Here is a 16,644-nt window from a genome sequence, read left to right as displayed (position 1 = left end):
CTGAGATCAGATTTGAACCTAGGACCTCCCGTCTCTAGGCCTGGCTCTCAATCCACTGAGCTACCCAGCTGCCCCCATGAACATACATTTCTAAGAATCATTCATGTTTTAAAAGAGGGTTCCAGAGTTTCTGATTCTCCTTATAGTCTATTCCATTGACATTCATCTCTATTTTTTAAACTAGTACTAAAAGGTTTGGATGGCTACTGCTTTATAATACACTTTAAGACCTAGAAATGCTCTTCTCCTTTCATCCCTATTTCTTATCTTTATTTCTCTTGATAATCTACATTTTTTGCTCCTCCAAATAAATTTTATTGTTCCATTGAGTTCTCTTAAGAATTTCTTTTTTAAATTGGCCTAACATTAAAACTGAAAATTAACTTTTATATTGTCATTTTAATTATATTAGTATAGCCTAGCCATCAGCAGTGAATATTCCTCCAGCTATTTAAATTGTTATTAATTTCTTTAAGGAGCATTTTATAATTCCAACCATTCAGGCATTTTGTATTTGGGCATGCTGATCTCCAAGTACTTTATAAATTTTCTAGTTATTTTGAATTGTATTTCCCTTTTTATTATTGCCTCTTGGATTTTTTCATTATGCAGAAATATGTTATATTAATCTTTGCAGATTTTGAAGCCTGAAAATTTGCTAAAGCTATTAAATATCTCAATTAGTATCTGTGCTAATCATCCAGGCCAGTGATGGTGAACCTATGGTATGGGTGCCAAAGATGGCACACAGAAAGCTCTCTGTGGGTACACAACCACCTCCACCCCAAGTTTGTTAATAGAAAGGCAGAGGGACTCGGGCAAAGCTGCTCTCCTCCCCCCTCTCCACTGTGCCTGATGCTATTTTTTCACATCCCCACCTCTCTGCCCAGCAGCCCAATGAGAGCACTTTCTCCTTTCCCTGTGTAAGGGGTAAGGTATAAGTGGGGGGTGGGGCACACCTGGCATGAAGTGGGAGGGAGAACAGGACAGAACACTCAGTCTGGGGCAGTGGTAGGAAACATTTTAGAGATGAAGTGCCAACTCACCCCCCCCACCCCCAACCACCAAGTATCAGATGTGCCCTGCATAGGGGAGAGAGGAAGCACTCCCACTGGGCTGCTGGATGGGGGCCTAGGTGAAGTGAGGAATGTCTTCAGAGTGTAGAGAGGTGGAAGGGAGTGGCCCAAGCACTCTGCTCCCCTCCAGCTCTGCTGCCTGTGAGTCACCCATCTTACTCCTCCCATGCACTCCCATAGGACTGCTGGGCAGAGGGGCAGGGGACGGGAAAAAATGTCATCAGACATGGTGGAGAGGGGGAGGGGAGCAGCTCTGCCTGAGTCCCTCTGCCTTCCTAGTAATGAACTGGGGGATGAGGAGGTGGCGCCCTATGCCCATAGAGTGCTCTGCATGCCATTTTTGATACCCTTACCATAGGTTCACCATTACTGGTCGGGGGGAGGTGGGGCCCAGCACTCCATCTCTAAAAGGTTTGCCATCACTGATCTAGGCAAACCATCATGTCCACTTTTATAGGAAATTTATAGATAGACTTATAATAGTGAGCAAAAGACAGACCAGGCTAAACCCTAACTGAGGCTATGAACATTCTAAACCCAGAATGTTCAGAGGTTTGTCCCCAGAGGCTAAGTGGTGACAGTTTTTGCCTGGGAGAGTGTTGGAGGCTGTGGCATTTGTTCAACTAAGCCTGTGGACTACTTTGGGATCTCAATAATGGAGTTTGATCTACAATCAAGATCTAGGTAGAGTTGGATGCTTTTCCTGTTGTTGTTGTACAACAGAAAGCTCTATACCCCCTAGCTTTTTGGATTATCTTGCTGTGTCCTGAAGTGTTCCTGTGCCTTAATTTCATCTGGATATCATCCTGAGACATGCTATGTGAGATTCCCAAATTCCCTTTGCTGCTACAGCCTTGCCATAGCTGTCTGTCTGTAGATAGAGTAGTGTAGGCCAATTCTCCAAACAACATTCCTTTGGCAGTTGGTCATAGACTTGAGATTTTAGCTAACCGTCTCCTCTCCTTACCTGTTCTAGTTAAAACATTTAACAACCCTTTTATAAAAACTTCCTGGTAGTCTCCTTCAAGAACCCACTTAGTTTAAACTGTTTCCATGGCTGTATTGATTTGTTACTGTTTGTTTCCCTAGCTAAATTATATTGTGTTACCTCTCTGTAATCAGCTGTGTAGCTGTACTGCTATTTCCTTTCTAATTCACTATATTTCCCCATTCCCCTAAAGTTACTGTTATTTGTCAGTTACCATTATTCTTTCACCATCAGCAAACAGGAATAGTTTTATCTCTTTACCTAACTTTATGCTTTTAATTTCTTTCTCTTGTCTCATTACTATTGCTAGAATTTCCAGAAGTATATCAAATCATATTGAGTATCATATTGAGGAATCCTTGGTTTATTCCTGAATTTATTGGGAAAGAGTCTAGTGCATCACCATTTGCATGTGTTACTTACTGGTTTGGGGTAGGTATTTTCTTATAATATTAAATGAATGTGATGAATACAGAGAAGATTGGAAAGATATGTACAATTTCATGTAGAATGAAGTTGGTAGGGCTAAGAAAACAATGTACGCCTTAATTACAATAATGTAAATGGGAAACAACCTTATTATACAAGCAAATGTGATTATTGCAAAATGAAAAAGGACAAGCATTCTTTCAAAGAAAAGATATAAAAGGACACCTTTGCACCACTCCTTTCCAAGGGTAGGAGGTCCACAGGTATATAATACACTGCACCTATTTTCCAGAGATTTTTCAATGTACTGATTAGTTTTATTGTTTTTTTTTCCTTTTCATTAAAAAAATACTATTTGTTATATCAAACAAATATAAAAATGGTTATCTAGTGGAGGGAGATACTGGAAGAAATTATGATGATGTGAAAAAACAAAATATGTCAATAAAAATTACTGCAGGAAAGTGATATGAACTTTTCTGTCTAGTCATTAAAATAATAGCTATCTATTAATTTACTCAAGAAAAATATACTTTGGCCCTACTTTGGTCTATCTTTTGGCATAGGATATAAGGAGAGCACAACACATGTGCACACATAAGAGTGTATATATACACACAGACATATGAATATGTATACATATGTATATTTAAACTGCTACCTACTGTTTTAGAGGTAGAAGAGTGTTAAGCCCTAAGCACCTAAAGTTAAGTGCTCATGATCACACAGCTAGGAAGTTTCTGAAACCATATTTAAACCCAGGTCCTTCAGATTCCAGGCCTGGTACTCTATCCACTGTGCTATCTAGCTGTCTATATTTTAAACTCTATGAAAGATACAAAAAGAGAAGTGGCAGCGAAGTTTCATAATATCCAAAAGATGGAAGGGGCACAACTAAGATTCTATAAAGATAGTAAGAGATTTGGTTCCAACTCTTGTGTATCTTAAATCTAACAAAGGAGAAAGGATAAGACAACAAGTTGAATGATACAAAGAAGCACAAGTAGTCCTGGATAATAATAGACAAGTCCCATAAGATAACAAAGGAATGCAAAACCCCTTTGAACAAGAGTAGTCAAGAAAATATTCACAGAAGACTTTGAATTAAGTCTGAACCTTAAAAAATGAGTAATAGAGAGAATAAAAAGAGAAGGGTGAGGGCAATATAAGCTGGATACATGGCAAAAACTAAGGAAGAAATTGATAAAGCATGCTCATAGAACAGCAAGTAAAACAAATTTATTGGAAGAGAAGATTTATGTTGGGAGATAATAGAAGAAAAGATTGGAAAGATGGGTCAAGGCTGAGCTATCAAAGGCCTGGAATGCCAGGCAAAAGAAGTAGATGATACAGGTACAGTAAGGAGCCACTGAGATGTCATTATCCTTACTCTTTATTTTAAGGATTAATCAATGACACAAGGAGAGCTAAAAAAATACTTTTGTGTTATTTGCAAGATATGTATACTTTGGTATGAAACATAATATACACTATTGAATGATTCATGCCAATTCTGAAAATACATTCTCACACAGGTCATGACTTATGAATGTTTGGAAAAAGGCTTAATGTTGCCTCAACCAACAATGTTTTTCAATCAACAAGAATTCACTGTAAATAAACTCTGTAATAAGATAAAATTCTGTTATATCTTATGTCCAACCATCCACTTACTGACAGAATTCCTAAAGAGCTGAAATTTGGAGAACAAGGCCCAGCGTTTGAATCCTGGCTCTGCCATCTCTGGGATCTTTTTTTTTTTTTAAACCCTTAACTTCTGTGTATTGGCTCATAGGTGGAAGAGTGGTAAGGGTGGGCAATGGGGGTCGAGTGACTTGCCCAGAGTCACACAGTTGGGAAGTGTCTGAGGCTGGATTTGAACCTAGGACCTCCCATCTCTAGGCTTGGCTCTCAATCCACTGAGCTACCCAGCTGCCCCCTATCTTTGGGATCTTGGCTAATCACTTAACCTTTATGGATCTCAGCTCATTTATGAAAGGACAGGAATTGGAAGAGATGATCTCTATGGTTTCTTCTAGTTTTCAATCTACAATTCTATGGATTGATCATTTTGCTGAAAGCTATGTTTTTGAGAATGCTACTAATCCAATGAACAATAGTAGGTAGAGTATACATGTAACATATTTCAAAAAAATGGGTGGTCAGCATATAAATCCTGTACCTGATGATTGTTTTTATTTTAATTAACTCCTCTTCTGCAACTAAGTCGGTTTTATTGATTATGATAATATCCGCCAAAGCAACCTGCCTAAATTAAGAAAAATAAAAATATAAGGATTAAGAAACTAAACATTTAAATATGAACAGCTTCTTCAAATCATCATCCCCAGTTTAAAAAAAAACAACACACTACTGTATAAGAGTAATACAATTTACTACTATTGATTTATCACACTTTAAATAGTTAAAGTGAATCACACTCATCACCATAAACTAAACATCTGATCACAACAAATATTTACTAAGTGTTTCATGTGGAACATTCACTTGCAAGGCTTTGTAAGGAATATAAAGATGAATAAGACAAAATTTCTGCCCTCAAGAAGCTTATGATGTAGAAAAATATTACATTAACATAATCATCTTTATAGGGATGAATAGTGTATTCTCAATTCATTCTCAGTAGGGCAGTCTCATCACTGTTATCATAATATCAGTTAATCAAAAATAATTTTAATACCAAGAAAAGTGTAAATAGATTCCCCAAAGTGTCAAACAATGGACTCATAAGCCAATGAGAATGATTCTTTGGTTGCTTGTAAAGCTGGTTTTTTAAATAAGAGTACGTTATTCACTAAAATGTAATACTTAAGAAAGCAACAAATAATAGTTATCTTGACTACATTTTAAAGGAGAAATCCTCAGACCTCCTTTGGCTATTATGAAGCTAAGAAGACAAAAATAATAAGACAAATATACTATAGCTCTCTGTCATCATCACAAAGATAAGTACCTAACTGTAGAGGGCACATACCTAGTAATATTCTGATGATTCAAAATAAAACACACTCCAAAAGACTACCAGTTCATCAGGGAAGAAATATCTAAGGCTGCTGTGCCAAAGAACATTCAAAATTCCTGTTACCATTCCTCTCCATCTAGTCATTCTTCAAATCTCCCAAATCAGGCTTTCATCCCCACCATTCTATCTCAACTTGCTTTATCAAAGATTATCAATGAATGTTTAATTAAGTTTAATAGCCATTTTTCAGACCTCTTGCTTCTTGACCTCTGCAGCTTCTCTACCCCACTCTAGCTGCCATGAAACTGTTCTCTACTGGCTCTCCTGAGAGGTGTTTGACTATCCCTTCTCAGTCTCTTTGCTACACCATTATTTGTACTTCCCACCCAGATTCAAGGGCTCCTGACTCTATACTCTGTCTATGATGATCTCAACTATTCCCCTGAATTCATTTACAATTTTGACAAAAGTTGTTCTCAAATCTTTATAAAACTATTATACTCCAGTCCTGCATTTCTGTCTGCATGCCTGCCAGATATACCACTGGATACCCTGTTGGCCAGCCAAATTCAGGACATAAAAAAAATAGAACTCATCATCTCCTAAAAGCTATCCTTCATTCAGATCTGTTTTTGTGAGGAGTACCACCACCACCCAAGTTATCCATATTTCTCACCTTTGACTCTTTCCCCATCTCTAACCATATTCAATCATTTATCAAATACATTCTCAAAACAGCTCTCATCTCTGTCCATCTTCTCCACTTATAAAAGCACTCCTTTAGCTCAAGACCCATTTTGCCATTATCCTGGACTTTTACAATAGCTTGAACAGGGTTCTCCTTGTTAAATCTCTTCCCTTTCCAATCCAGCTGTCAAAATCACCATCTTAAGGTATAGTTCTGTTCAAAAAACTCTGCTGGCTCCCTATGGCTGTCAGTATAAAATAAACTCCTGACATTTAAGGCCTGCAGCCTTCCTTTCCATCTCAATTTCACATTTTTCACCTTTATGCATTCTACTTTCAAGTCAAAGTGGACTCTCCAACAAGCATTCAAACAAAGTCTTCCTCAAGCCTCAAATGTACAGCCTTCTTCACTTCCTTCTTCCAGGTTTCTTCTCTCCCTTCAAAATTCAGGTATCATCTCCTACACAAAACCTTCCCCTTCCCTGATTCACTTCTCCACAAACCCAGTTGCATTCTCTAACTTCAGTTACTCTAAGAGCACTTTGCTCCTTTGCTCTTCAATTCCCTAACTTGCATTATTCTTATGGATGTGCTAGGTCCCCAGATAATGTGTAAAGCTCCTTCAAAGTAGGAAATTAACATTTGGGGGGGGGGGGGAAGAAGGAGCTTTTTGTCTTCCTAAGGTCTAGTTCAATGCCTTTATCTAAAAGTGATAGTTTGAACAGAAAATAATATGAATATATTCCTTGGTTAATATATACCTCACATTTTACAGTGTATTTTGTTTTTATTTTAAGGAATTTTTTTTTCATTTAACTACCAAACAATCAGCTTATTTTAAAGTTCTGTGTATTGCTCCTTTTCAATCAATACCTCACTGCTTCATTTATCAGCCCATCTGCTTTTTCTTCTGTTAAATGCTAAGAAAAAAAGGGACAAATTTTAAGATTACTCACCTGTCAAAATAAGAAGAAAATTAGATCAATATAAGACATTTTAATTTTAGATTCCTTTATTCTCCTTTGAATGTGTCTAGGTATTAGTTAACATATATATTTTATATGATTGAAACCTCCTTCCTTCAAGATTAACTTTTCTTGATAATTAGCCCAGTCCAAAGTATGTTTGTTTCCCTCATAAACAAAGATTTCTTATCCAGTATTGACATCAGTCACATATCTAAAAGTATTAGACTTTACTTTGTTGTTTTTTTAAACATAGGATTTATTCTCACTTTTTTAAGAGGGAAAGAATTATTCTTGAATTAAAAAAGGAAAAATCTATAATACATTTGATATGTCAGTCATATTCAATTTTACAAAATATTTTTATTCTAAATAATTCCAACTTGTCTCATTCTTTATGGGAAGAAGAAAAAGGCTTTAGGAATATATACACTCATTGGTATGCTGACAAACATTTAGCAACTAGCTCACTAGAAAAAAAATTATTCACAACATACTTTTAAATTTAATTTCTAGGGGCAGCTGGGTAGCTCAGTGGATTTAGAGTCAGGCCTAGAAACAGGAGGTCCTAGGTTCAAATCTGGCCTCAGACACTTCCCAGCTGTGTGACTCTGGGCAAGTCACTTGACCCCAATTGCCTACCCTTACTACTCATCTGCCTATGAGCCAATACACAGAAGTTAAGGGCTTAAAAAAAAAATTTAAATAAATAAATATAAATTTAATTTCTATAGTTAACATTTTGTTAACTTTTTCTTAAATTTAGATAATGAACAAAACAATAAATCAAACTCTAATTTGTAGCAGTTGCTGAGCTTTGGGATATAAATGCTTACAATGTAAATTTAACAATAAGCCTCTAGTATGAATTAGCTCCAATATACCAATGAATGTATATTTTCTTTGATTTGATTTAAAACATAAAATATGTAATATGTAATAAAATATTAAATTTAAAATTTAAATTTAAAAAAGTCCAATGTAAAAAAACCTGTAACCTGTATTAGAGGGTAAAAAACTCTCTGGAACTTGTAATAAGCAATATTACTTGTTGTAATATGCAAGGACTGACCCAAAGATATGATTCTAATTAGGAGGTTTCATTAGAAGTACTCATTAGGGCCTCCATTTCATTTTTTTCTAAAATGAGTTTAACTAGATGACCTCAAAGATTCCTTCCAGTTCTAAATCTAGGATCCTATGATTGGATTATCCTCTTTGTAATATGATATATTAAAAGGACAATATGACTCCCTTTTGCCCATGAGGGCCATAGTATCTCCAGAAAACATCTAAGCACTTGCCCAATAGATTATAGAATAACATTCATTTCCCTAGGTAAAAGGTAAATTTCACCACTCACCTATCTTTACAGAATTAAAGTCACTGAGTCCCAGGAAGCTTGTTAAAAATTCTGTTTCTACTCTCCTTCCCTTCTAGAAGCACCCGACATGTGAACTCATATCATAGGAATCTGAATGATTAGACTAAATTTTATGGCTACTATAAGTCTACTTTCTTTACCCAGATAGGAGTTTACAATATGGGCATAATAAAAATTCATCGAATGAACAAATTAAAATGTGAAGATTATTAAAAAAACAAGTTACTGAAAAGTAGTCACATTTGTGAAATGTTACACAAATGTTAATAATTACTAATATGCATATTAAATTATAAACTTCAAACAAATTGGATCTGAGCTTACTTTCACAGAACAGAGAATATTTTTTAAGTTAGGTCTGAGATTCCTGGGGAAATATATTTTTCATTTAGTTTGACACATCATGTAGTAAATGAAATTAATATTCTAGTAAACTGAGTTAGGATTTATAAGGCATTTGTTTCCCCCAAAGCCTGTCAAATTCTCTGCTAATGTCAGGTTATTGTTCTTTGGGGGACAAACACCAAATATATTAACAGGAATCATTCTATTGGTATGACTTTGGGCAACTTAAACCTACTCTCTAGGCCTGTATTTCCTCACCTGTAAGATGAGGGGGGAGAGAGTGGTGTACTAATTGACCTGGAAGGTCTCTTTCAGATCTGGGAGTCTTTGTTTCTATGAAAATGAAGATATATTGATCACTGTATTGGAAGCCAAATAAGCATAGTTTTTATAAGACATAATGTACTCCTATTATGTAAACTTAAGAAACTTTTTAATGTAGTAGAAAATATGCCATGTTTTAAAAAATGGTATTTTCTTGTAACTTTTGAAAACTGGAGCATTCCAAATAGCAATTCCATTTTATCAAATACTAAAATGCTCAGTTAAATATCTGGGGTTACATCCACAGCAAAAGACACAATTCATGCTGAAATATGGATACAGTGAATTTTTTTCTGTGTGAAAAATTTTATATGTCAAACACACTCATGCATCCCTATTCATATAATAGAAAATATATCTTAAATTTTTTTATTTTGTCAAATTTTTATATAAAATACCTGCAAATACTACTTTCCTTAAAACTTTGTTTCTCAAAATCTGACATGGCTGACATCTATATACTTACAGTACAATTTTTATTAGCTTTTGTGTATGAATCGGTAAGACATGGATTATTTCTGGGTAAAACAAATTATGAAGTGATATTTACTTTTTGAATTACTATAGAGAAAGTGAGTTAATAAGATGGCATATAGTTAACAATGCTATAATAACAATAGTATTTTGAAAATAGTAACTAATCAGGAGTAAAAAGATAAGCAGGCCAACTTCAAAAATAACATTCAATTTATTGTAACCTAGAAAGTGAAGAAAAGTGTACTATGTGGTACAGATTTACAGCTTTATGGGTAATCCTCTTTTTTCTGCTCTGCTCTACATCTGGAAATACTCTTCTTATTTGGTGTCTAAATTCAGGACAAATAAACTAACAAACAAATATATATATATATATATACATATATATATAAAGAATGCAAGTAATTGAAAACTGAGATCATGAACATTAAATGAGGAATAACTAAACAAGCTGAGGGCATATAAATGTGACAGAATACTCTTGGGCTATAATAAATAATGAAGGGGATAGTTTTAGAGAAATCTGGGAAGATTTGTATGAACTCATATAGTGTGAAGGTAGCAGAATCAGAACAATTCATTAATAACAATATTGTGAAAAGAAAAAACTTTTAAAAGATTTTGGAACTTTGAGCAAAATATTATCAACTACAATTCTCATGAGAGAGCACGTTGCCTTCCTCTTAACAAAAAGGGAGAGGACTCTGGTTGCAAATAGAGACATGCTGTTTTGGGATATGGCAAGTGTAGAAGTTGCCTTTACTGACAAAGTATTTTGCAACAAGGGTTTTATTTTCTTTGTTTCTCAAGGCAAAGGGGAAGGTACAAGGGAAAGAAAATTTTTACCAAAAAAAAAATTTAATAAAAAAATTGCAAACTGGCAAATAGTTTCACATTTGTATTTGTAATTCCTGCTCTTAACATGGTGCTTTGCATATGGTGATTAACAATTTTTTTCCATTTAAAAAAACATTCCTCAACAAATGACTTTCATTATTAAAAAATTAACTATCCCATAAAGGCTTAATGCTATAGTCCGGTGATGAAAAACCTTTTAGAGACCAAGTGCCCAAACTGCAACCCTCATATGCTGCATGTGAGACCCCTGACTTACCACAGACAGGGGTACGGGGAAGTACCTCCATTGGGCTGCTGGCTAGAGGGTGGGTGAAGTGAGAAATGTCCTCAGGCATGCATGGAGAGAGGGAGGGGAGCAGCCCCCTCTGGCACAGATGCCATAGGTTTGCTAACATGGGTATAGTCTAAGCTCTCTAGTCCATACCACTTTACAGAAACCAATAAACCAGAAGAGTCTGGTCTTAAAGTCTAAAAACATCTTTAAAATGACTAAGAGCTCTAAAAATACTTTCAAAAGCAAATAAAATTTATCTAGTATTTTTTTAATCAAGTATCCTAAATACAGTTCCAGAAAAGAGAACTGGAGATATCAGCAAAACAATCTTTTTTCTTCCTACAACCCTCACCCCAATTTCTTTTAAAATATAGGACATACTCTATGTTTGCCTTATGTACAACAAAATCAAAATAGTAAACTGTATCCAATTTGATTACTAGAAAGATGGGCCTACATTTTTAAATGGATACAATAGAACAATGTTGGCATCCTTTCAAGTTAAAAAAAAAGAAGCTTCTACTTATACTGACAATCATTAAAGAATATCATTTGCAAATCACTGGAAGATTTATTTCCAAAAGATTTCTCACCATCACATAGAAGCTCTGATGTTTGCCAAAGGGTTAAAAAAAATTTCTTAGGCAAAATGATCTATATTCCATTGAAGGTACCACTTTCAATTCAGTCTATCTCTTAACAAGAGGGAGAAAAAAGAACATTGTATATATAGCTACTAAATTAGGAGGGAATATAATGGTATGCCAACTGTAAAAATCTATACCAGTTTAAAACTGACTTTGTTAATAACACAACACAATTGACTACAATGAGAAAAAATTAGCTGTCAAACACGTCAGCATAAAAAATGAGAAACCTTTCTTTTCAAATAAGTTGGTTTATTTGTCTAATACTACTTGAGCTTTTAAAAATCCCTACTGCATAATATCTGTTTATTTTCTTGCCTTTGTTTAATACAAACTGTTTTCTGACTGAATTGTTTCAACAGCTTGTGTAATAATAGGAGAACTAAAAAGAAACCTCTCTCTTGACCTTCTCTCCTGAACTCTCCACTTAGTGATTCTATTGCATTAAATGTCAGATTTGTAGAACTGAAAAGAACAATGTCAATGGCCTGGGTGGCAGGTCCTGAGAGTGGAGAGCTGTCATTTTAAGTTGTTCATTCCTTTGCCCATGATTAAAAAATGAATATTTCAGATCACTGGGTGACAATCCTATTAGAGTGATAGCCCATGATATCAATTACCACTTCAGTTTCAATTTGGCTGCCTGGCCATAGGGTACCACTTCTCTGCTATACTGGTGATGGGCTAGATCTGTGAAGCATGACACCCTTAAATTGCTGCCTATTATCTCAGTGTCATTACTGGTATAGCTTCAGAATTCTTTGAATTACAAGCAGCTGCTGAGGTCAAGCTTTGCAACCATCGGAATTGGACAGGTTAGCAAATTCTTTATACAAAGCAAAAGTTATTTATCTAGCCTATAACTTAGGAAATGCAAAGTTTCTTTTACCCGGAAAGTATATTAGTTTTGTTCAGGTATATTAACTCAATAATTTAAAATGTTTTTTTTTTAATTGAGGTGGCAGAGATGTTAAATATTTACTGTATTTACATGATTCAAAACTTGGCCCCAACATTTGGCCTCTGCCATGCCAAATAGCCCATTTAATCCTTTTCCTTGCTAAGGTACAAGTACAAATTTAGACAATTATGAGGCATATTTACACCACTAAACAAATATGAAACATATATGATAATGGTGAAGGTGCCATGCCATAATTTATGTTAATATGGTACATTTCTTTTAAATACAAAAGAGGAATAATAAATACACTTGAAACATAACCTTAAAGGGAAATGGAATTTTTTCCTACAAGTTCCAGAACAATACATCCTATTCTTATAATAAAAATAAGCATACTTGTACTATACATTGCACCTGCACATTTCATTGGTTTTCTGCATCCCAAAAAGTTTTTATTAAGGTATCACAAATTCAAAATAGATCTTCAAGATAAAATTTTTCTGAATATTATCATAGAATGTTAGATCTTTCCTGTGTTCTAAGGTCTCCTAGAAGCAAAATGAATGACTTAGAAATTGGCTACACCTCAAGTTATTCAAAAGAATATATTCTAGTCTGCCTTTTCATCTTACCTTCAGTCCATATTTTGAATCCACAACGGATACAATTCCTACAAAAAATGAGGAAATACACTTGAAATGATTACCTTTTTAAAAATGCTATATAAAATGACTAAACTGACTAGCTCAACTATGAAAAACAAAAACTAATCTATTACTCAATGCAGAATTTCACTCAAATGTTACTTTTTGGAGGATGGGGGTGGGGCAGTGATAAAAACCTGTGATTTCATTCATTTGGGGAGCTCTGTGGTATAGAAGTTGTACTGTAGATTAGCAACTGGCAGAAAACTAACATTTGAGTTGGCTTTGAGAGAAGGTAAGTGACTTGTAATGTGTCAGAAATAAGTCTTGTACCCATGTCTGCCTAACAGTCCTATTTCTACTGTTCTACACAGCTACTCAGTAGTGCAGTTGAATAGCATTGTCTTCCTTCTTGCTAATTTCACCATACAATTTATTTCCATTTCTTATTTCACATTAGTAAAGATGGTAGTATAAAGCCATAACGTTCCAAAGAAATCAACCTTTCAATAAAAATTCCTTTTGTCAAAACAAAAGAAAAGCCTTAATGGCCACTATAATATTTCTTAGTAAATACAAGAACCATATTTTCTCCAAAGACACCTTTTTAAAAATTTTAATTTTTCTGGATTATTAGTATCTCTAGGATATATTATGAAACCATGTAAGCCTCAAAACCAAGTATCTCAATTCCTAAACATATATGTTTAACAAAGTTTAAGGAACATCATTAATATCAAACAGAAGTAAAGCATTATATAAATTAAAAAGCAGCAGAATGAATTTAAGAAGCTAAATGGCACCATGTTGCATGCATTCACATATACTCTAAAGCAGTGGTTCCCAAACTTTTTTGGCCTACCGCCCCTTTCCAGAAAAAATATTACTTAGCCCCCTGGAAATTCATTTAAAAAAAATGTTTTTTTTTTTTAAATTTTAAACCCTTAACTTCTGTGTATTGACTTATAGGTGGAAGATTGGTAAGGGTAGGCAATGGGTTTTTTTAAATTTTAATAGCAAATAATAGGAAAGATAAATGCACCTGTGGCCATCACTGCCTCCCTGGATCGCTGCAGCACCCACCAGGGGGCGGGAGCGCCCAGTTTAGGAATCACTGCTCTAAATGGTGAAAGACTTTACCATGTTTTCTTCCATAAGGCTTATTTTACAAGGATTCTTAACATTTTTATTTCATGGATAACTTGGGCAGTCTGGTGAAGCTTATCAGGGTGTCTTTTTTTTTTTTAAACCCTTACCTTCTATCTTAAAACCCTGTTCTATGTATTGGTTCTAAGGTGGAAGAGCAGTAAGGGCTAGGCAGTGGAGGTTAAGTGACTTGTGCAGGGCCGCACAGCTAGGAAGTATCTGTAGCCAGAACTGAACCCCAGGATCTCCTGTCTCTAAGCCTGGCTCTCAATCCACTGAGCCACCTAGTTGCCCCTCCGAGTGTTTTTCAAATGCATAAAAAATAATATATAGGCTTGCTGAGTAAACCAACTGTATTGAGACAGAGTTATCAAAAGATTTTAGAAAACAAGTTCACAGACCCTAGGGTCAAGAAGCTTGTCCTGTGACAATGTCCAAGTAACTTGTTAATTGACCCTTTCAATTCTGAGTCTGATGATTTCTTTAAGAGAAATTATGCTGAACTATTATATTTTCAGATGCATTTATTTATTTACTCTCTTCTGAAAATTGTATATATCTTTTGTTATGGACAGGATGAGATGCCACTAGGATACAAAGTTTGAGATCTCCACAAGGCAGCTGAAATTCATAAGTGTAGCTTAGGAGAGAGGCTAAGGCGGAATCCCTTACTTCAGGGATGATATAACTGAACCAGTGGGGCTGATGAGATCACAAAATGTATTAATAAAGATCAGCAATTTTCAAAATGTGGGCCAGAAACCCTGAGATTTCATAAAGGGGTTCCTGTAATTGTTTCGGGGGATGTACAAGGTCAAAACTATTTTCATGATAATACTAAATAAAATGTTTTAATTTCTAATATGGTAAATATCAGTAGATAAAATCTATATTAAAAAATTCTTTGGAAAGGGTGGTCCTCAATTTTTTTTAGGAATGGATTAAGAGGGACAGCTAGGTGGCTGAGTGGATTAGAGGGCTAGGTCTAGAGATGGAAGGAACTGAGTTCAAATCTGATTTATGACACTTCCCAGCTATGTGATCCCGGGTTAGTCACTTAACCCCAATGCCTAGCCCTTACCTCTCTTCTGTCTTAGAATTGATACTTAGCATCTATTCTAAAATAGAAGGTAATGGTTTATTATGGAAGGCAATTTGGAACTCTGCCCAAAGGGTGTTAAAAGACTGCCTGCCCTTTGATCCAGCCATACCACTGCTGGGTTTATACCCCAAAGAGATAATAAGGAAAAAGACTTGTACAAAAATATTTATAGCTAAACTCTTTGTGGTGACAAAAAATTGGAAAATGAGGGGATGCCCTTCGATTGGGGAATAGCTGAACAAATTGTGCTATCTCTTGGTGATGGAATACTACTGTGCTAAAAGGAATAACGAACTGGAGGAATTCCATGTGAACTGGAATGATCTCCAGGAATTGATGCAGAGTGAAAGGAGCAGAGCCAGAAGAACATTGTACACAGAGATGGACACACTATGGCACAATCAAATATAAGAGACTCCTCTACTAGCAGCAATGCAATGACCCAGCACAATTCTGAGGACCTTATGAGAAAGAACGTTATCCACATTCAGAGAAAGAACTGTAGGAGCAGAAACACAGAAGAAAAACAACTGCTTGATCACATGGGTCTGTGGGGATATAATTGGGGATGTAGACTCTAAACGATCACCCTAATGCAAATATTAATAATATGGCAATAAGTCTTGATCAATTACACGTGTAAAACCCAGTGGAATTGCGCATTGGCTATGGGAAAGGGGTGGGAGGTGCAGAGAGAAAAAACATGATTCATGTAACCATGGGGAAATATTCTAAATCAATTAAACTTATAAAACAAATAAATTTTAAAAAAGAAGGTAAACGTTTTTTTAAAAAAGTATATATGAGTCCTGAGACCAAAAAGGACATCTCTCAATGGGAACGGGCAGGGTAGGTCCTAAGGCTAAGCTGTCAGGACAATCAGAAAGAGGACATAACTTGCTCCCATGCTCTTTTTCACTTAGGAGGGGGAGGGCAGGGAAAGAATAGTTTTTTTTTTAGCAGACATGTTAATAAACAATGTTATTCCTAGAGGATTGGCCTCATATTCTTTATTGGGTAAAAATATGAATGCTACAAAAGCAAACAAAGTTTTAGTCTCTAATTCAAACAAAAATGAGACCCAAAAAGGCCTAAATAAACTCAAAAATATTAAATAAAATACTTGAAAAAACTGAGCAACTATTGGTATGGAACACTGCATATAATATCAGACTTTTTTGAAGTATTGGTTAATTCTGTTCAATTTTTTTCGCTCTTTTATTTATTGTTAAAAAGGATGAATTTCTGGGTGTGTGAGAGGAATACACTGGGAAATGGAGATGATGTAAAAACAGAAGATATCAATTATAATTTATTTTCAAAATGAAGCTTTACAAATAGAATACAGGAATACATTAAGGAAACTAGCTATCTCAAATTCCAAAATCTAATTTAAAATTGGCAAAAAAGG

General features: G+C 35.1%; 1 protein-coding gene across 1 annotated transcript in view; it reads right to left on the bottom strand.

Annotated features, from left to right (window-relative positions):
* The window catches only part of CBWD3 (COBW domain containing 3), a 66,293-nt gene that overhangs the window by 25,939 nt on the left and 23,710 nt on the right, over window positions 1-16,644 (bottom strand). The window contains 3 exon segments of the mRNA XM_044657358.1: window positions 4,676-4,762; window positions 7,037-7,083; window positions 12,974-13,011. Coding sequence (XP_044513293.1) covers window positions 4,676-4,762; window positions 7,037-7,083; window positions 12,974-13,011 — 172 coding nt within the window.

The sequence above is a fragment of the Gracilinanus agilis genome, chromosome 1 (genome assembly GCF_016433145.1).
Source record: "Gracilinanus agilis isolate LMUSP501 chromosome 1, AgileGrace, whole genome shotgun sequence".
Classification (NCBI taxonomy): Eukaryota; Metazoa; Chordata; class Mammalia; order Didelphimorphia; family Didelphidae; genus Gracilinanus; species Gracilinanus agilis.
This window is presented reverse-complemented; position numbering and strand designations above follow the sequence as displayed.